Source organism: Mesoplodon mirus (assembly GCF_964341445.2).
Source record: "Mesoplodon mirus genome assembly, chromosome: 19".
Taxonomy (NCBI): domain Eukaryota; kingdom Metazoa; phylum Chordata; class Mammalia; order Artiodactyla; family Ziphiidae; genus Mesoplodon; species Mesoplodon mirus.
In genome coordinates this window covers 36,450,173-36,473,520 of record NC_138995.1, presented here as the reverse complement: position 1 = coordinate 36,473,520, position 23,348 = coordinate 36,450,173, and the positions used below count along the sequence as shown (strand labels likewise).

Here is a 23,348-nt window from a genome sequence, read left to right as displayed (position 1 = left end):
GGCAGAGAAAATAGCTACTTGACCGAAGCCCTGAGATTGGACCTTGCTTTGCAGTGTTTAAGAAACAGCAAGGAGTTTAGCGTGTTCAGTGCAAGGCATCAAGTGGGAAAATAAAATACAAAGTCAGAGAGGTGACGGCGGGTCAAAGTTATGTGGGGCCTAGTAGGCCATTTTGTGCACTTCGACTAGTTCTCTAAATGTAATAAAGAAATCACTGGAAAACCTTAGGAAGAGTGACATGACCTGATTTTAATTTTTAAAGGATCATAGCAGCTCACATGTTGAAAACAGGCTGGAAGCAGGGGAACAGCAACTGGACTAATTCAGGTGAGAAATGACCTTTTCCAGGACCAGGATGGTTAGAGTGGAGGTGGTGAAAGTTGTCGGTTGTGGATATATTTTGAAAGTAGAATGAACAGTATTTCATAACAGACTCGATACTGTGTGTGCTAGAAAGAGGTGGCAAGGATGATTCCAACATTTCTGACACAAGAACTGGAAGGATGGGACTGCCACTGAGTGAGATGGGAACATTATGGGTTGAGGAGGTTGCAGTTTGGGAAACAAGGTCTGAAATGTCTTATCAGATATAGACCTGGGTGTAGTTATGGCTGGTAAATAATTGGAGCTATAGTTCGGAGCTCGGAGGGAGGTCCAGCCTGGAGATTATATAAATTTGGGAGTCATTAGAATATAGATGATGCTTAAAGCCACAAGATCAGCAGGGGTGTGCAAGGAAAAAAATATAAGAATCTACTGTAGCTCCATCAAATGTACCATGAACAAATGATACTCTTGAGTATTAAAGTGCATCTGGGTCTGAAATTCTGCTGAATTTTAAAACATTTAAGACACAAATTAGTATGCTCAAAAATCAAGTTTAAACTTCTGAATACAGCAGAATAGAGTGATGTCTTGCTATAACGACATCCTTGAGATTCATACCATTGTAGCTCTTGAGTATGGAGATCTTGTTTTTCATCTTTGATCCCTTGGTTTCTAGTATAATGCCTTGCAGAGTACAGGCTCAGTAAATAATTATTGAAATTGATGAATTAGTGAAAAAGGATTTGTGATATTAAAGAAATTTCCAGGTCACATTGAAATGCAAATCAAAATTACGAGATGTCACCTCACACCTGTTAGAATGGGTAGCATCAAAAAGGGACTACCCTGGTGGTGCAGTGGTTAAGAATCTGCCTGCCAATGCAGGGGACACGGGTTCGATACCTGGTGCGGGAAGATCCCACATGTCGTGGAGCAACTAAGCCCGTGTGCCACAACTACTGAGCCTGCACTCTAGAGACCTTGAGCCACAACTACTGAAGCCCAAGTGCCACAACTACTGAAGCCTGCGTGCCTAGAGCCCATGCTCTGCAACAAGAGAAGCCACCATAATAGGAAGTCCGTGCACTGCAACGAAGAGTAGCCCCTGCTCTCTGCAACTAGAGAAAGCCCTCGCGCAGCTATGAAGACCCAACACAGCCAGAAATAAATAAAAAATAAAATAAACTTATATATTAAAAAAAAGACAGATAGCAAATGCTATTGGGGATGTGGAGAAAAGGGAACCCTTGGGCACTCCTGGTAAGATTATAAATTGGTATAGCCACCATGGAAAACAATACGGAGGTTCCTCAAAAATTAAAAATACAACTACCATATGATTCATCAATTCTTCTTCTGAGAACCCATCTAAAGGAACTGAACACCTCACCAACAGATCAGCCTCTAAGTTCCCACATTTGGCTGTGTGTCAGATGCTAGGACTATGATAATTATTTGGCAGGAACAAGAAAGAGGGGGTGGGGGAATGCTTAGAGAAATTGTTATAATCTATCTGAGTTGTCAGAGCCAAGATCTTATCTTTGCTTGATAAATGTATGTATGTATGAAGGATATTACATTACTCTTTCTCATTACTTTGTACAGTGACCCCAGTTAGCTAGAAGCATCCATTTACTTCGGGCAGCAGTTCTCAAGCTTTTTGGTGTCAGGATCTCTTTAAATTCTTAAAAATTACTGAGGACCCCAAAGAGGTTTTGTCTATGTGAGCTATATCTATTGATATAATTTACTGTAAAACTTAAAACTGAAACATTTTTAAAACATAAGGATACATAAGCACACATACAAGACGTCAGAACGATGAGGTCATTATACGTTTTTAAATTTCTGGACAACTCTATTGTACACTTGTGAGAGAATGAGAGCAAGAATGACAGTGAAAAGAGTGAAAAGGCAAATAATGTCTTACGGTTTTTATGAAAATTATTTTGCCCTCATGGACCCTCCAAAGGGGTCTTTGGGATCCTCAGGGATACCCAGATCACACTTAGAGAACTGTTGGCCTAGGAAAAGATTAGGGTTATTACAGCAGGACTGGAAAAAAGAGATAATATTCAGCTTTTGATTTCCAAAAATGGCAGTTTTTGACTCTCTATCCAGAAAAAAGTATTTAAAGTCAGACTTTGTTAAGAATGAAAACAGATATCTAAATCCCCAGAATTCTGTTTACATATCAAAAGAAAAACCTAAGGATCTGAACAAATTTTACTTTAAGTCACAGGTAGAAAGAACTCAAGTCTGGATGTTAGCTACCTAGGGAAGCAATGAGAAGGCTTGGGGTAAAGAGGAGGAGTCAGAGATTGCAGGAAGACAGAGTAGAGTCAAGGCCAGTTTCCCTGACCACCCTCAATGTGAGGGTTCAACCTCGAGGGGGATAACAATGATGAAGTTGAAAGGAAAGCAGAGTACAAAGGAAGACCAGGACCCTGCTACTGGAATTCAGGGAGGAGCCTATCTTTTGATATGATAGCTATATACAGGGGTTATCCTCACAGAACAAAAACAGAGCATGGAGGGTGTAACCTAGTATTCTCAAACTTCCCTTCATTTTCATGTGTGGCAAAGGGACTTAAGACCCCCTGTGGAATATCAACAATAGCCAAGCTGAGGGCCAGTGGATCTTCCAAGGGCTACTACTATGGTAGAAGGCAAATGAATTCCATGGTAGATGATGAACAGTGGACAATCCAAGTCAGAGGGCTGAATGGAAGACGTGGAGCTTCAGAGGAATCCATTAAAAGAGGATCAGATTCAAGGCAGGATCAAGTCAGCCAGGGAAGACTGTGAGGCTCTGACTGAGCAAGGAGTAGAGATCAGGAGGTCTCCAGCTGCCAAATACCGGCAGGGCACTTAATACACAAGGGCCATCAATATGGCTGTGTAAGAACCTCAGAGCAGATACAAAGAAAGACCTCTTCTTCCAATTCCCTGAGGACATATAAGCCTATCCTTAGGCTCACCCAGTTGCCATTTTTGCTAAGAGAAATGGGTTAATATCCAGAAAAACTGAAAATTTAACCAATAAATTAAAACCCTCAAGAGACCAAGATACATAATTTTAATTGAGAAGTTTAAATTCCATTTCTCCAATACCTGCCCAAGGCACAGAGCCCTGATTTTAGAAAACAAAGAGGTTATGTTTCCTGTGTATACCTATGTTATAATTTGTTAAAATTTTAATGCCACTATTTATGATATTCCTTTTAAAGTGAGTCTTCTTTTATTTAAATATAATAAATCTCTTATTTAAATGATCAATGATTCAGACTGTTCCTTTTATTTATGGCAAGCCTATAAGAAGGTTTTGATGACCCACATGCTCTATAAGGCAGGACACAGGTAAACAATAAGTTCAGGAATTAATTCCTCAATAGCAAGGTAGGAATTATAAGGAGGTCTGTGCTGCTGAATTAGGAACCCTCAGAGGCTATCAATACAGAGAGACGTGTATCTAAAGATGTAACAAAAATATCAACAAGAAAATCCAACTGGATCAAAGATTTAAGTGCAAAAACATAAAAGTACAAAAAATATCTTAATGGCATTTTCCATGCTAAGTGAAGTAAGTCAGACAGAGAAAGACAAATACCCATATGATCTCTCTTATATGTACAATCTAAAACAAACAAACCAAAACAAAACAACCCCAGCTCATCTAGGGTATAATCAAACAGGAGACCAGAAAAGCAAGACAGGCCCAGTCCACAGGACATCTAGAAGACAGAAGTTTAGAAATCATCTGGTAAGTAATGGGGACCAGGGAAGGTTTTTGATGGGGTAGTGGCCTGGCCCTTAGTGCTTGAAAGTGGTCACTCAGAATGTGCAGGATGAATGGGCTGAAGAAGCAAGAGATAAGGACAAAGACCCAGTTAGGAGGGCTTTTAAATAGTAGGGTCCATCCTGTCTACCTTAGATCTATGTGGAAACCATGTAGCACTGTAGTCATCTAGGAGGTCTGAGTTAAGGGGCAGTGGAGAAAACTGCCCATCACAAAATATTTTCCCACTGACCCTGATAAAGTGCTGATAATTTTTATATTACTCAGTGCTTATGGGATTGAAGGGCTCTTTTGAAATGCATGTCCTGTTCAGCCAGGGAAAATCTGCAGCAGCGAACCTTTACCTTGTTTTCACTGGTTTATCACTTGGGCTAGGCAGATACACTGCAAAACTTTTGTTGGGATAAATGGTAAGGGAAAAGTTTACTGCAAGGGATGAAATTAACTTTGTGGAAAATTCACGGCAATTGGGGGTCAGTTTGAGAGCATCAGCTGGCTGAAGGAAAGAGAGTAATGTCACCAGAGCCCCAAGAGGGTGAGAGAGACCAAGAACAGTACAGATGAAGGGACCTCAAGATAGGTTTCACCTATTTCACAGCTGTACTTAAGGCCAGCATTTCCACCGGTATTCCCTTTCATTCCTCACTCTTGGATGCTGACTTTAGGATGGGAGAGTAAAACAGAAATGAAAATGTTTTGGTGTCACTTCTTTGAAGAATACATCCTGAAATCACATATCTATGTTCACATCCCCTGTCTAGCCACAGCTTTTTTGAATAAATTAGTGAAGTTCAACAGTACTTCAATAAGTAAAAGTATGCTTTAAAGAATTTATACATATTTACTTTTGGATTTTCCAATTGTTGTAATGGGATGAGTTGTATTCATGTCATTTTTAAATAAAACATAAAATCTACTGAGATATCTCTTTGGATATATTTTCCAACATCTGACAATAATCACTTCCTCTTTCATAAAAAAAAATTCTTTAAAGGCAGAGTTGGTGTTGATTAAGGAAATCTAATATTACTGAACTGAAAGAAATTAAGTTTCTAAAACCTCACATGTAAAATAAACCCTTCTTCAGAAAGGAACTGTAAAAAACAAAAGTCTGTCTGTGATGTGTGTATGTGTGTGAATATAAATGGAATGATGTTCATCGACAGATGAATGGATAAAGAAGATGTGGCACATATATACAATGGAATATTACTCAACCATAAAGAGAAACGAAATTGAGTTATTCGTTGTGAGATGGATGGACATAGAGTCTGTCATTCAGAGTGAAGTAAGTCAAAAAGAGAAAAGCAAATACTGTATGCTAACACATATATATGGAATCTAAGAAAAAAAAAAAAGGTCATGAAGAACCTAAGGGCAGGACGGGAATAAAGACACAGACCTATTAGAGAATGGACTTGAGGATATGGCGAGGGGGAAGGGTAAGCTGGGACAAAGTGAGAAAGTGGCATGGACATACATACACTACCAAATGTAAAATAGATAGCTAGTGGGAAGCAGCTGCATAGCAGAGGGAGATCAGCTGGGTGCTTTGTGACCACCTAGAGGGGTGGGATAGGGAGGGTGGGAGGCAGACACAAGAGGGAGGAGATATGCAGATATATGTATACGTATAGCTGATTCACTTTGTTATAAAGCAGAAACTAACACACCATCATAAAACAATTATAAATAACATTGTAAAGCAAATATAAATAAGCAATTATAAATAACTCCAATAAAGAAGTTAAAGATAAATAAATAAAATAAATGGAATGAAATAACAGAAAATGAGCCTGTAACTACAGACTACCCTTATCTTGAAAAACAAGGTTTTAAGACAACTTCCAGGACAACGTACTAAAAACTTTATTTTTGTGTTTTCACATGATTTACCATACCGGTATGCCACACTAAAAGTAACTGCTCTTTTCTTAAACTCTCCTCTTTCCAATCTGAATCCACACTCAGAAACATAAACTCTCAGAAACATAAAAAACTCACTGGGCAAAAGGCTCAATTTGTGGCCTAGTTTGTTTTAAATCAGTAAAATCCAAAGTAAATTTCAACACTAAAATTTTCTTAACTTTGCAAATTGTATCTTAATAATGAAAATGCTTTAGTAATAAAACTCATAACCATCTAGAATTAATTAAAAGTTTGAAATACAAAATATTATTTGCTACCTGTTTTTCAAAAAAGTTTAGGACTTAAAGCATAAAATACTTTAAAAAATAATTTAATTTAATTTAATTTAATTAATTAATTTTTAACATCTTTATTGGAGTATAATTGCTTTACAATGGTGTGTTAGTTTCTGCTTTATAACAAAGTGAATCAGTTATACATATACATATGTTCCCATATCTCTTCCCTCTTGCGTCTCCCTCCCTCCCACCCTCCATATCCCACCCCTCTAGGTGGTCACAAAGCACCCAGCTGATCTCCCTCTGCTATGCAGCTGCTTCCCACTAGCTAGCTATTTTACATTTGGTAGTGTATGTATGTCCATGCCACTCTCTCACTTTGTCACAGCTTACCCTTCCCCCTCCCCATATCCTCAAGTCCATTCTCTAGTAGGTCTGTGTCTTTATTCCCGTCTTGCCCCTAGGTTCTTCAGGACCTTTTTTTTTGTTGTTGTTCTTAGATTCCATATATATGTGTTAGCATACAGTATTTGTTTTTCTCTTTCTGACTTCTTTCACTCTGTATGACAGGCTCTAGGTCCATCCACCTCATTACAAATAACTCAATTTCGTTTCTTTTTACGGCTGAGTAATATTCCATTGCATATATGTGCCACATCTTCTTTATCCATTCATCTGTTGATGGGCACTTAGGTTGCTTCCATGTCCTGGCTATTGTAAATAAAGCTGCAATGAACATTTTGGTACATGACAATTTTTGAATTATGGTTTTCTCAGGGAATATGCCCAGTAGTGGGATTGCTGGGTCATATGGTAGTTCTATTTTTAGTTTTTTAAGGAACCTCCATACTGTTCTCCATAGCCAAAGCAATCTTGAGAACAAAAAATGGAGCTGGAGGAATCAGGCTCCCTGACTTCACACTACACTACAAAGCTACAGTAATCAAAACAGTATGGTACTGGCACAATAACAGAAATATAGATCAATGGAACATGATAGAAAGCCCAGAGAGAAACCCATGCACATATGGTCACCTTATCTTTGATAAAGAAGGCAAGAATATACAGTGGGGAAAAGACAGCCTCTTCAATAAGTGGTGCTGAGAAAACTGGACAGCTACATGTAAAAGTATAAAATTAGAACACTCCCTAACACCATACACAAAAATAAACTCAAAATGGATTAAAGACCTAAATGTAAGGGCAAAAACTATCAAACTCTTAGAGGAAAACATAGGCAGAACACTCTATGACATAAATCACAGCAAGATCTTTTTTGACCCACCTCCTAGAGAAATGGAAAGCAAAACAAAAATAAACAAATGGGACCTAATGAAACTTCAAAGCTTTTTGCACAGCAAAGGAAACCATAAACAAGACCAAAAGCCATCCCTCAGAATGGGAGAATATATTTGCAAATGAAGCAACTGACAAAAGATTAATCTCCAAAATTTACAAGCAGCTCATGCAGCTCAATAACAAAAAAACAAACAACCCAATCCAAAAATGGGCAGAAGACCTAAACAGACATTTCTCCAAAGAAGATATACAGATTGCCAACAAACACATGAAAGAATGCTCAACATCATTAATCATTAGAGAAATGCAAATCAAAACAACAATGAGATATCATCTCACACTGGTCAGAATGGCCATCATCAAAACATCTACAAACAATAAATGCTGGAGAGGGTGTGTAGAAAAGGGAACCCTCTTGCACATTGGTAAGAATGTAAATTCATAAAATTCTTTTAAAGGAAGGAAGTTTTATTACTTTTAACAACCACCAGGCATGCTTTTCTCATTTGCAATTAGTATATTATATAAAAATGTAATTGCAAAAGCTGATTAGAAGTGTTTGAAAACTGGTTAAAAAAAAAGGGGAGGAATAAGAAAAAGAAATAAAAGGCATCAAAGTTAGAAAGAAAAAAGTAAAATTATCTCTGTTCACAGATGATATGATCTTATATGTAGAAAACCCTAAAGTTTCTACCAAAAAAAAAATCTGTTCAGACTAATAAATGAATTGAGAAAAATAGCAGGATACAAATTAACATGCAAAAATCAGTTGCATTTCTAAACCCTTACAATGAAAAATCCACAAAGGAAATTAAGAAAACATTTCATTTACAATAGAATCAAAATGAACAAAATACTTAGGAATTAACTTAATCAAGGAGGTTAAGGACTTATATAATTAAAAACTGTAAAACATTGTTGAAAGAAATCATTAAGAAGACAAATAAAGGAAAACACATTGCATGTTCATGGACTGAAAGACAATATTGTTAAGATGTCTACACTACCCAAAGTGACCTATAGATTCAGAACAATCCTTACCAAAATCTCAATGGTACTTTTTATAGATACAGAAAAACCTGTCCTAAAATTCATATAGAATCTGAAGGGTCCTCCTAAAATAGTCAAAACAATGTTGAAAAAGAACGAAGTTGGAGGACTCACACTTCCCGATTACTAAACATATCCCAAAGCTATAGTAATCAAACCAGTATCGTACTACAGGGAACTCTCCTCAATGTTATGTGGCAACCTGGATGGGAGGGGAGTCTGGGGGAGAATGGATACATGTGTATGTATGGCTGAGTCGCTTCGCTGTGCACCTGCAACTATCACAACATAATTGGCTATATTCCAATATAAAATAAAAAGTTTAAAAAAACCCCCAAAAAACCCCAGTGAGGTACTAGCATAAAGACAGACATATAGGTCAGTGAAATGACAGAGAACCCAGAAATAAACCCGAGTATACAGTCAAATGAATTTTGACAAGGGTGGTAAGACCATTCAGTGGGGAAGACAAGTCCTTTTAATAAATGGTGCTATGGGACTTCCCTGGTGGTCCAGTGGTAAAGAATCTGCCTTTCAGTGCAGAGGATATGGGTTCAATCCCTGGTCAGGGAACTAAGATCCCACATGCCGCAGGGCAACTAAGCCTGCACGCCACAACTACTGAGCTTGAGCGCCTCAACAAGAGAGCCCAAGTGCCGCAGACTACAGAGCCCACACGCTCTGCAGCCTGCGCACCACAACTACAGAGAGAAAATCCGCATGCCACAACTAGAGAGAAGCCTGCGCGCCGCAACAAAGACCCGACATAGCCAAAAAAGTAAATTAAATAAATAAATATTTTTAAAAAATAAATGGTGCTAGGAAAACTGGATATACATGCAGGTAATGAAGTTGGACCCTTATCTAACACCATATATATAGATTAACTCAAAATGGATCAAAGCTCTAAATGTAAGGGATAAAAGTATAAAACTCTCAAGAGAAAACATAGGGCAAAAGCTTCATGACAGTGTACCTGGCAATGATCTTTTCGGTAGGACACCAAAGGTACAAGGCAACAAAGAAACAACAGAAAAACTGGACTTCATGAAATTAAAAATTTTTTTGCATACAAAGACACTATCAAGAGAGTAAAAAGGTATCTCACAGAATGAGAGAAAATATTTGTAAATCATGTATCTGATGAGGGAGCAATATTCTGAACAGAGACTAACTAAAACTCAACAACACCAAAGAAACAACCCAATTGAAAAATGGGCATAGGACTTAAGTATACACTTCTCCAAAAAAGATATGCAAATAGCCAATAAGGACATGAAAAGGTGCTCGACATCACTAATCACTAGGAAAAATGCAAATCAGAACTACAATGAGGGAATTCCCTGGCAGTCCAGTGGTTAGGACTCAGTGCTTTCACTGCTGGGGCCGGGTTCAATCCCTCAATCCCTGTTTGGGAACTAAGATCCTGCAAGCCACGTGGAGTGGCAAAAAAACAAAGAAACAGAACAAACTCACACTACAATGAGATACCAAATTACACCTATTAGAATGACTACTATGAAAAAAAAAGAAAATAACAAATATTGGCAAGTATGTGGAGAAACTGGAACCCTTGTACACTGTTGGTGGGAATGTAAAATGATAAAGTTTCTGTGATGGCCATTCCTCAAAAAATTAAACACAACATTATCATATGATCCAGCAATTTCACTTCTGGATATATACCCAAAAGACCTGAAAGCAGCATCTCTAAGAGATGTTTGTACATCAAAGTTCACAGCAACATTATTCACAATAGCTAAAATGTGGAAGCTGAGCAAACTGTGGTTATATACAATTCAACTTTAAAAAGGAAGAAAATAATGACATATGCTACAACATGGATGAATTTTAAGGATATTATGCTAAGTGAAATAAGCCAGTTAAAAATAACACACACTGTATGATTTCACTTATTCAAAATACTTTCAGTGGTCAAAAAGCAAAGTAGAACAGTGGTTGTTGCCACAAGCTGGGGGAAAGGGATGAATGAGGAGTTACTGTTTAATGGGTGTAGAGTTTCAGTTTTACAAGATGACAAGAGCTGGATGGTCAATACTATGGATGTATTTAATACTACTGAACCACATACTTAAAAATGGTCACAATGGAAATTTTACAGTACGTATATTTTACCACATTAAAAAAAACTGGAAAAAAATGAGAAGGAAGAAAATTTAAGCATTTAACCTGCCTGTCTCAACTGTACTTTGGGTGACTAAAAAGATAGTAATAGATGTTCCTTTTTTTTGTTTGTTTTAACTAGAAAATTCCAGCTGATAATATATGCTGAGGAGTGATAGATTTAGGGTGCTATGATTTTGTAAATCCTTTTGAAATAGTGGACTTGACAATGATCATCAATAGCTACTTAAATCTAATCACTGGCTTAGAGGAAATACAGGGGACAGAGTCACATATTAACATCATGGGGACACTATCAGCAAAATCCACACTTTGAGAAATTCTGTAAGACAGGTGTTTTTTCTTCATATGTATGTACCTCATTTAGCTCCTAATTTGGTAGAAACACTTAGGAGAGAATTGGGGCATTTTGAATAGTGAATAAGTATTTGCTATTAAGAGAATATTGTTAAATTTTTTAATGTTTGAAAATGATCGTGAGGTTGTTAAAAATAAAAAAGTCTGTATCATTTAGAGATACAGATTGAAATATTTATAAGTGAAATGATACAATGCTTGGGAATTCCTATAAAATTATCAGGGTGGGAGGAGGGCTCATGGGTGGTGATACAGATGAAACAAGATTGGCCATACACTGCTTATTGTTGAAGCTGGGTGATGATTAAATGTGCATATATCATACTATTCTGCCTACTTTTCTATATTTAAAATGTTCCATAATAAAAATTTTTTAAAGTCTTTGAAATTCTTTTATACATAAGCTAAATATTTTTCTTATAATTAAATTTACAGCATTTATTAGTCAATAATCCAAATTTTGATGTGGTTAACAAACAGCAAAAACAATAACTAAAGACTTATTTATTGCATCCAGTACTTTTTACATTTTTCCGGTATCACTAACTTCCTTATAACCTTTAAACATTTTGGTCTTAATGTTCAATTCAATAGCAAATGACTACTAGGAAAACAGTAAAAATCTCATCATTCTTTGGCAGCCTAAAAGAAATACTTTACATTTATGTGCAACTCACCTGCTGTAAAATCTTCAGTTAGATCAATGAATGCATGAGAATGTGGAATTCGCATTTTACTTTTAATGGTCAATGCAGGATGCCATGATAAATTCCTAAAAGAAAAATTTTTTTCTTAAGGCAAACATCAAATGAGCACTGTTTTAAAACAAAAATATCTGCATGCAAGATACTTTAAAAACTCATTTATTCTTAGCTATGTCACATACTCTAAAATTCACTCTTTCACAGTGTACAATTTAGTGGTTTTTGTATCTTCACAGTGTGCAGCCATCACCACTATCTAATTTCACAACATTTTCATCACCTCAAAATGAAACTCTGTATTCATTAGTAACTTCTCATTCTCCCCTCCATCAAGCCTCTGGCAATCACTAATCTGCTTTCTGGCTCTATGGATTTCCCTATTTTGGACATTTCATATATATGGAATCATATAACATGTGGCCTTTTGTGCCTGATTTCTTTCAATTGGAATAATATTTTCAGGTTCATCCATGTTGTAGCATGTGTCACTACTTCAGTCTTTTTTATCCCTGAATAATATTTAATTACATGGCTATATTTTTTGTTAATCTGTTCAACTGTTGATGGACATTTGACTTGTTTCCACTTTTGGCTATTACAATTAAATGCTGTTATGAATATTCATGTACAAGTTTTTATGTGGACATATACATATGTTTTTTGTTTTGTTTTGTTTTTTTTGCAGTATGTGGGCCTCTCACTGTTGTGGCCTCTCCTGTTGTGGAGCACAGGGTCTGGACGCACAGGCTCAGTGGCCATGGCTCACAAGCCAAGCCGCTCTGCGGTATGTGGGATCTTCCCGGACCGGGGCATGAACCCGTGTCCCCTTCATCGGCAGGCGGACTTTCAACCACTGCGCCACCAAGGAAGCCCCTACATATGTTTTTGATTCTTCTGGGTATATACCTAGGAGCAGAATTGCTGGGTCACACGGTAACTCTATACTTGACTTTCTGAAGAACTGTCAAACTGTTTTCCAAAGTGGTTTCATCATCAGACATTCTTACTAGCAATGTATGGGTATTTCAATACCTTAATTCCATTATGAACACTTATTACTGTCCCTTTGTTTTATTATAGCTACTTCCTGAAGGGTTCTTGTGGTTTTGATTTATATTTTCCTGATGTCTAATGATGTTGAGCATGTTTTCACGTGCTTGTTGACTACCTGTATATCTTTGGAGAAATGTCTACTCAAATTCTTTGCTTATTTATTTATTTATTTTTTTGACAGTACACGGGCCTCTCACTGCTGTGGCCTCTCCCGTTGCGGAGCACAGGCTCCGGACGCGCAGGTTCAGCGGCCATGGCTCACGGGCCTAGCCGCTCCGCGGCATGTGGGATCTTCCCTGACCGGGACACGAACCCACGTCCCCTGCATCGGAAGGTGGACTCTCAACGACTGTGCCACCAGGGAAGCCCCCTTTGCCTACTTTTAAATTGGGTTATTTATTGCTTTGAGTAGTAAGAGTTCTTTATATAGACTAGATCCCAGATCTTTAACTGATGCATGATTTACCAATATTTTCTCCCATTCTGTACAGTCTTCTCAGTTTCTGGATAGTGTCCTGTGCTGTGTAGAAGCTTTTAATTTGATAAATCCAGTTCTAATTTTTTTTGTGTTGCTTTTTTCTTTTGGTGTCAGATCTAAGAATCGATTTCCAAATCCAAGGATATGAAAATTTACCCCTATGCTTTCTTCTAAAAGTTTTATGTTTTAGCTCTTATATTTATATCTTTAATTCTTTAAGTATAAGAAAAATAACTTAATATTATCATGGGTGATATTTCCCGAGACTGTGGAGAATGATTATCTTTTATAAATATTAATTCCAAAGTTTTCAGCCATGCAAAAGAATGAATTTAGACCCCTACCTCATACCATATACCAAAAATTAACTCAGATGTCTCAAACTGCTAAAAGAAATAAAACTCTTGTATATTGCTGATGGGAATATAAAATGGTGTATTAGCTATGGAAGACAGTTTGTTAATTCTTCCAAAAGCCGAACAATGAATTGCCATATGACCCTGCATTTCTATACCTAGGTGTATACCAATAAGAATTGAAAAACACACTGTTTGCAGATGACATGATACCATACATAGAGAATCCTAAAAACTACCAGAAAACTACTAGAGCTAATCAATGAATTTGGTAAAGTAGAGGGATATAAAATTAATGCACAGAAGTCTCTTGCATTGATATACACTAATGATGAAAAACCTGAAAGAGAAATTAAGGAAACACTCCCATTTCCCATTACAAAAAAAAGAATAAAATACCTAGGAATAAACCTACCTAAGGAGACAAAAGACCTGTATGCAGAAAACTATGACACTGATGAAAGAACTTAAAGATGATACAAACAGATGGAGAGATATACCATGTTCTTGGATTCGAAGAATCAACATTGTGAAAATGACTATACTACCCAAAACAATCTACAGATTCAGTGCAATCCCTATCAAACTACCAATGGCATTTTTCACAGAACTAGAACAGAAAATTTCACAGGAGATAAACCCACACACATATGGTCACCTTATCTTTGATAAAGGAGGCAAGAATATACAATGGAGAAAAGACAGGCTCTTCAGTAAGTGGTGCTGGGAAAACTGGACAGCTAGATGTAAAAGAATGAAATTAGAACCCTCCCTAACATCATACACAAAAATAAACTCAAAATGGATTAGAGAACTAAATGTAAGACCGGACACTATAAAACTCTTGGAAGGGGGCCTCCCTGGTGGCACAGTGGTTGAGAGCCCGCCTGCCGATGCAGGGGACACAGCTTCATGCCCCGGTCCGGGAAGATCCCACGTGCCGCGGAGCGGTTGGGCCCGTGAGCCATGGCCGCTGAGCCTGCGTGTCCGGAGCCTGTGCTCTGCAACGGGAGGGGCCCGCGTACCACAAAAACAAACAAACAAACAAACACTCTTGTAGGAAAACATAGGAAGAACACTTTTTGGCATAAATCATAGCAAGATTTTTTTTGACCCATCTCTTAGAGTAATGGAAATAAAAACTAAAATAAACAACTGGGACCTAATGAAACTTATAAGCTTTTACACAGCAAAGGAAACCATAAACAAGATGTAAACACAACCCTCAGAATGGCAGAAAATATTTGCAAACGAAGCAACTGACAAAGGATTAATCTCCAAAATATACAAGCAGCTCATGTATCTCAGTATCAAAAAACCAAAGAACCCAATCCAAAAATGGTCAGAAGACCTATATAGACATTTCTCCAAAGAAGATACACAGACTACCAACAAACACATGAAAGGATACTCAACATCACTAATCATTAGAGAAATGGAAATCAAAACTACAATGCAGTACCACCTCACGCCAGTCAGAATAGCCATTATCAAATAATCTACAAACAATAAATCCTGGAGAGGGTGTGGAGAAAAGGGAACCCTCTTGCACTGTTGGTGTGAATGTAAATTGATACAGCCACTATGGAGAACAGTTTGGAGGCTCCTTATAAAACTAAAAATAGAACTACCATATGACCCAGCAATCCCACTACTGGGCATATACCCTGAGAAAAACATAATTCAAAAAGAGACAGGTACCACAACATTCACTGCTGCACTATTTACAATAGCCAGGACATGGAAGCAACCTAAGTGTCCTCTGACAGATGAATGGATAAAGAAGATGTGGCACATATATGCAATGGAATATTACTCAGCCATAAAAAGAAAAGAAATTGAGTTGTTTGTAGTGAGGTGGATGGACCTAGATTCTGTCATACAGAGTGAAGTAAGTCAGAGAAAAACAAATACCATATGCCAATGCATATATATGAAATCTAAAAAAAAAAAAAATGGTTCTAATGAATCCAGGGGCAGGACAGGAATAAAGACACAGACATAGAGAATGGACTTGAGGACATGGGGAGGGGGAAGGGTAAGCTGGGACAAAGTGAGAGAGTGGCATGGACATGTATACACTACCAAACGTAAAACAGATAGCTAGTGGGAAGCAGCTGCATTGCACGGGGAGATCAGCTGGGTGCTTTGTGACCACCTAGAGGGGTGGGATAGGGAGGGTGGGAGGGAGACGCAAAAGGGAGGGGATATGAGGATATATGTATATGTATAGCTGATGCACTTTGTTATACAGCAGAAACTAATACAACATTGTAAAGCAATTATACTCCAACAAAGATCTTAAAAAAAAAAAGAATTGAAAACAGGTATTCAAACAAATACTGGTACATGAATGCTCTTAGCAGCACTATTCACAATAACCCAAATATCTACCAATGGATGAATGAATAAACAAAATGTCATATACCCATACAATGAAAATATTATTCAGTCATAAAAATAACCGGAGTACCGATACATGATACAATACGCATGAATCTTTAAAACATTATGCTATGTGAAAGAAGCCAGACTCAAAAAGTCACATCTTGTATGATTTCATTTGTATGAAATACCCATAATAGGAAAATCCTAGAGACAGAAAGAAGATTAGTGGTTACCAAGTGCAGGGGTAGAGGGGAAAGGGAGAGTGACTGCTTAATGGGTACAGGGTTTCCTTTCGGAGAGATGAAAAGTCATTGGAACTAGGTGATGGTTGCACAATGTTGTAAATGTTCTAAATCTCACTAAAGTGTAGACAATGATGGTTAGTTTTAATAATGTTATGCAAATTTTATCTCATTAAAAAAAACCAATAGTACTAAGTTTTCACATATCTTTCATTTAGTTACTCCTAATGTTAACATCTAATATAACCATAGTGCATTTGTCAAAATCAGGAAGGTCATACTGGTAAACTATTAGGAACTACAGAAAGAAGAGCAAGTTTAAATAAAATCATTTCCCCACAATTCCTCACCAGTGAAGACCACTCCAGTGTCAAAGGCATTCCTATTTATCAAGGCCCTACTTAAATCAGCTTCCTCCAAAAGGCCTTTACTCTTCTCTCACTGTTTCACTATTATACTTTTCTCTACTAATAGCACTTTAGTTTGCATTATAGTTACTTGAGGAACTATTTCTCTGAGAGTGTATCCTAGGTACCCTGACTCATAGATACTTGTATCTACAATGCCTAACCAGGACCTGGCTCCCAAATACTGGCTGCACTGAATTGTAGTCTCAAGTAGCATCTCCTATTCTTCTCTACTTCTAGTTAGAATTTGCTAGTTTTTTCACAGTACTATGTTCCAGTCCAATATGAAAGCATAGATATGTCATCTCCGAAGAGCAATTAAAGGCTAATTAAGTCTAAGTTAATTGTCAACACAGTATCCAATGAGTAGACAGCAAACAAGGTTCATCTGTGAATTTAGTTTTGAAGTGTTTGGAAAGTGTAAAGAAACAATTGACTAATTTGTTATTGGTAGGTGGATTCTGGAAAAAAGAATAAGCATTCAACAGGAGAAAATTTTCTCTATGCAAAGGGTTCTACAAACAGTAACTTCTTCCCAGTAACCTTCTTCTACATTTTTTTTAGCACATACTGGGCCTCATCTATAACCTAAACAAGACACTAAAAACCAAACCAAGCAGTATTCCTACAACTTGATTGTATTACTTTAACTAAAACCCCATAATATAGGGTTATGATAATAAGAAAATATTAATATACATTGAAAAATTATATTTAGCATTTGTTGTATGGTAATTCAATACCAAGCATTCATGTCATGTTTTTCTTTCATACTACGCAAGGTTAGAAATGCTTAAAACAATTTCAATTAAGTCCAATTTAATAATCATTGGTTCACTTCTCTTTAAGATATGCCATTTATCAGTTCTTTAAATTCTAAGCATTAAAGTATTTCTAATTACATACAAAATAATCAGACTCAGGCTAGAGATTCTATGACTAGTTTGACATAAAGTCATTTCAGAAGAGTTTCTCATGTTCCCAACAAATTTGTAATTATATGCTGAAAATGAATTAAAAAAAACACAAACTTTTACACAGTTGAGCTCCCTGAGGTTAATCATGTGGCTGTCTTTAATTACTATGCTAGTAGTTATTGATCTAATTTTCCATAGATTTTTTTACAGGTTTGCTTTGAAACAAGTTATAGCTAGAATTTTGGAAAACCTCAACTAACTTGTGACATTCTGTCTTAGGAACTATTTAACAAAACGTACATTTCAAATGAAGAATCTAGAACAGCGATAAAGCAAAAGTCATAAAGTGGCAGACTATGGGCCAAATTCAGCATAAAATATGTTTTATTTGACCTACACATTGTTTAAAAAAGTTTGAATTCAGAGGTAAAACAAATTAAAAATCAGATTTCAAATAAAAATCAGGATTTCCAACTTCTCTTGAAATATCAGAAGGTCTGGCAAGCAACTGGCCCTTTTCACACAGAGCTAGAGCCTGCAGGCAGGTCAAGTCTGAAGCTTCCCAAACTGTTCACTCACTTTGTTTTCCTTCTGGGCCTCATCAGACACTTGAGTTTGCAACTCCTAACAAAATATTAATTGCAATATTGCTATCTTGAACATTTCAAATCAATATTCAAGCTCTTCACAGTATTTTAAGTTTTACACTTGTTGCATATACTCTGATATTTTACATTAACATCTCTTAAAAGGCAGTTAGTAGATTCTTATAGTTTATTTTACATAGTGTCTAGTTACCATTCTGATGACTACCAAAGGTTGGGGGAGAAAGAGCTTTTGATTCTTTCATGGTGCATGTTAAGATGGCTGAAAACTGAAGTTGCCTAAGATAATCAAATTGTTTAAAAATTTAAATAGGTGAAAATAAAATTCATTTCTCCTTCTGCCTTTAATGTTGCTCTTTATACACAACAGTTTTTCAGTAAGAAGCAGACATCATATTTTTCAAGCAACTATACCCATATAAACTATAATTTCCTTAACTCTATTTGAATGCCAAGGTCACAGATGTAAACTGCTCTGATGACAAAGGAAGAAACAGCAGAGATGAAAAAGTGGGCAGTTCTGAGTCATGCTGAATATATCTGTTGACATTTCTTGACCTCTAGAAAATTCCAATTACTAGTTTGTCCCCAACAGGAAACATAATTATGTCAAGGTGTTGTAATTTGTAGGCATCATCACCTTTAATCTCAAAGAATAGCATTTATTGAAGGATGAATTTAAATGTAATTAATGTCAACTGTAGCTTCTAGTTGCCTATTACGGTAACTGCTCTTAGAAATGACTGCTAATCCACTCACTTTTCAATGATCAGCCTACAATGAGTTGTCATTATTTAAGATACCCAGGTAAGGGACTTCCCTGGTGGCACAGTGGTTAATAATCCACCTGCCAATGCTGGGGACACGGGTTCAATCCCTGGTCTGGGAAGATCCCACATGCCATGGACCAACTAAGCCTGTGCACCACAATCACTGAGCCTGTGTTCTAGAGCCCGTGAGCCACAACTACTGAGCCTGTGTGCCAAAACTACTGAAGCCCAGGTACCTAGAGCCTGTGCTTCGTGATAAGAGAAGCCACCACATTGAGAAGCCTGCACACTGCAATGAAGAGTAGCCCCCGCTCGACACAACTAGAGAAAGCCCGCGCACGACAACGAAGACCCAATGCAGCCAAAAATAAATAAATAATTAATTGATTTAAAAACCAACAACAACATTCATGTAATACAACTGAACTATTAAAAAAAAAAAAGATACCCAGGTAAAAGCAGTTACTAGGAGATGGGTCTAGCATGAAGATGGGTCTAGCATGCTTCTCTAAGCCACCTAGTCCAGTGGTCTTGAAAACTTTTGCTCCAGTAGACTCTTAAAAGAATTCACAGGGCCTCCCTGGTGGCGCAGTGGTTGAGAGTCCGCCTGCCGATGCAGGGGATACGGGTTCGTGCCCCGGTCTGGGGGGATCCCATATGCCGCGGAGCGGCTGGGCCCGTGAGCCATGGCCGCTGGGCCTGCGCGTCCGGAGCCTGTGCTCCGCAGCGGGAGAGGCCACAGCAGTGAGAGGCCCGCATACCGCAAAAAGGAAAAAAAAAAAAAAAAAAAAAAAAAGAATTCACAAAAACTATATCCCTTAATACCTTGAAGTTAATTTCTAAGAAAGTAATATAAATATTTTCAACGTTTTAAATAGCTACAAAAGCATGTAATCTTTAAATCTATTAGAATTACTGATATTTTAAAATAAAATGATTACTCTAATTAATGGAACAGAATAGGGAGCCCAGAAATAAACCCACACACTTATAGTCAATCTATGACAGTGGAGGCAACAATATACAATGGAGAAAAGACAGTCTCCTCAATAAGTGGTGCTGGGAAAACTGGACAGCCTCATGTAAAACAATGAAATCAGAACATACTCTAATACCATATACAAAAATAAACTCTAAATGGATTACAGACCTAAATGTAAGACTAGATACTATAAAACTCCTAGAGGAAAACATAGGCAGAACACTCTTTGACATAAATCACAGCAATATTCTTTTGGATCCATCTCCTAAAGCAAAGGAAATAAAAGCAAAAAATAAACAAATGAGATGTAATTAAAACTTAAGAGCTTTTGCACAGCAAAGGAAACCAATGACAAAATGAAAAGACAACCTACTGAATTGAAGAAAATATCTGCAAATGATATGACTGATAAGGGATTAATATCCAACATATATAAACAGCTCATATAAATAACTCAACATCAAAAAAACAACCAACCCAATTAAAAAATGGGCAGAAGAACTGAATAGACATTTTTCTAAAGAGAAAATGCAGATGGCCAACAGGCACATGGAAAGATGCTCAACCTGGTTAATTATCAGGGAAATGTAAATCAAAACCATAATGAGATATGACCTCATACCTGTCAGAATGGCTATCATCAAAGACAACACAAATAACAAATGTTGGTGAGGATGTAGAGAAAAGGGGACCCTCGTACACTGTTGGTAGGAAAGTAAATTGGTACAGCCACTGTGGAAAACAGTATGGAGGTTTCTCATATAATAAAAACAGAGCTACCATATGATCCAGCAATTGCACTCCTAGGTATATAAATCTAAAACAAAAACGCTAATTCAAAAAGACATGTTCATAGCAGCATTATTTATGAAAGCCAAGATATGCAAGCAACCTAAGTATCTAACAACAGATGAATAAAGAAGACGTGATATATATATGTGTGTGTGTAACATACACACACATACACACACACATATACATACACACAATGGAATGCTACTCGGCCATAAAAAAGAACGAAATTTTGTCATCTGCAGCAACATGGATGGAATTGAAGGGCATTATGCTAGGTGAAATAAGTCAGACAGAGAAAGGTAAAAACTATATGATATCACTTGTATGTGGAATCTAAAAAAAACAACAAACTAGTGAATATAACATAAAGGAAGCAGGCTCAAAGATATAATACAGAACAAATTAGTGGTTACCAGTGGGAGAGGGAAGGAGGAGGGGCAATACAGGGGCAGGGGAGTAAGAGGTACAAACTGTTAAGTATAAAACAAGGATATATTGTACAACACAGGGAATAGAGCCAATATTTTACAATAACTATAAATGGCATATAAACCTTAAAAGCTGTAAATCATTATATTGTACATCTGTCACCTTTATAATATTTTATAGCAACTATACTTCAATAAAAAAATAAAAATGATTACTCTTAAAAATGTATTCAGTAGAATATAGATACCATACTGATTATTATCCACCATCATCCACATACACCCACAAACCACATAAAAAAGCTCTTTTTCTCTTTATCCTTGGACTTGTACTTCTATTCTATTTCTGCTATAGAACTTTATCATGATGTAAAATGTTTTTATATCTGGTCTTTTTAGTGATCACGCTATCATATCTCTCCAAAGAAACGTACATCTTCAAATTGGTATTTAAATTGGCTTTATGCATCCAGGTGTTTTAAAAAGAAATCTATTTGAGGTTGAGTTATTTTAACTATTACTGTACAACTGATGAAAAAGCTTTGATAGCTTATTAAATCAAAGGTAAAATTTCATTGGAAATGCACTTTTTTGAAGAAATGAATGGAGTTTTAAAATATATTGGTTTATTTATCTTTAGACTAGCATGACACTGCTAGAATAAAACAGGATTCAGCATAAAGTCTACTCCTTTTCTTCATCTTTATACATACAGATGATAAGAAATCTTGTTCATATATGTTCATTAAAATCTCCACGGAAATTTAATATTAATATTAAATTAATCTTAATTTTTTAGGTATGATAAATACATTGTAATTATGTATTTTAGAAACATCCTTATTTTTTAGAGACATATACTTAAATATTTATGGATTAAAAATGTCTGGGGAGGGAGTTAGAGAGAGAAATGAAGGAAAAGTTGTGAATGAAATAAGACTGGCCAAGAGTTGCTAACTGTAGCTGAATGACAGGTGTATTATATGCAAATTCACTGTCCTATTTACTCTACCTTTGCATATGTTTAAATTTTTCCATAATGAAAGTAAAAAAAAAAATTTAGAGCTGCTGATTTAGCTCATTCAATTTATGTAAAATGCCTGGTATATAATCCAATTAGCAAAGCCAGTCCTCACTGTCAAACCAATCTCCAAATGAAAGTTATTTTCTGTCAGAAAGAGTTTGACCTCATTTTTTCCATTCAAATAAATGTGTTAACATGTGTTTCAAGGAATATTACAAAAACTACTGAGAAAAGTACAGATTATATATTGTAGGAAAGATTACTAAAAGCAGTCAAAATTAAGGTAATTTTGATAAAATTGATTTATCTATTTTCATAATATAAGTTATAAAAACAAGATAGTAAAGCAACATGCTGTTTATCTTTAGGAACTTAAAGCATTGCAATGTAAATTACAGCTAAAATAATTTATCATACAATAAGTATGATAAAAGACATAATAGTCCATTACAGTCCATTAAATGTATGTGAATACTGACTCTGGTATCTGGCTTTCGGAGTAAATAAAAACAGATTATAAAAATGAGAAATCACACAATTTCTTTCTTATTTCTTTAGACATACCAAATTTTTCCCTATGACTTTAATAAATGAGAAAGGTATATACTACAAAAAATTATTTGGCTCAGGAACCAGCATGTAAATTTATTTCCTATTAATAGGAGAAAGAAAATAGTAAACATTTCATAAGACAAGATAAGATATTTGACTTTAAATGGAATTTTCTTGATATGATTTGATAAAGTAGGTATTAGCTACATTATAGAAAAATGCATACCAAATATGAAAGAAATTATGTAAAAGTTTTATCCATAGGTTTGGTAGTCCTTGAGAACGTTCTGGTCACATCTGAAACAATCACTGGCATGATCCAAAACTACATAGGCATGAATAGTACCTTTCTTCCATTTAATTACGTGTCTTAGGGATACAGTACTAAGAAGAGCTGAAAGGTCTGCTTTGCTGAATTTGGTGTTTCTTACGGATGCTCTCTGCTGTGCTCTCCCAGGACCCTCTCTCAATAATTACAGATTCTTTGACAGTAGTCAGGGAATGCAGGAGGCAAAGTCATTAA

At 36.3% G+C, this 23,348-nt stretch overlaps 1 protein-coding gene across 2 annotated transcripts in view; it reads right to left on the bottom strand.

Annotated features, from left to right (window-relative positions):
- The window catches only part of ITFG1 (integrin alpha FG-GAP repeat containing 1), a 275,883-nt gene that overhangs the window by 236,346 nt on the left and 16,189 nt on the right, over positions 1-23,348 (bottom strand). For both annotated transcript variants that reach the window (XM_082607433.1, XM_082607434.1), the window contains exon 6: positions 11,802-11,896. In XM_082607433.1, the coding sequence (XP_082463559.1) occupies positions 11,802-11,896 (95 nt within the window). The remainder of the gene's footprint in view (positions 1-11,801; positions 11,897-23,348) is intronic.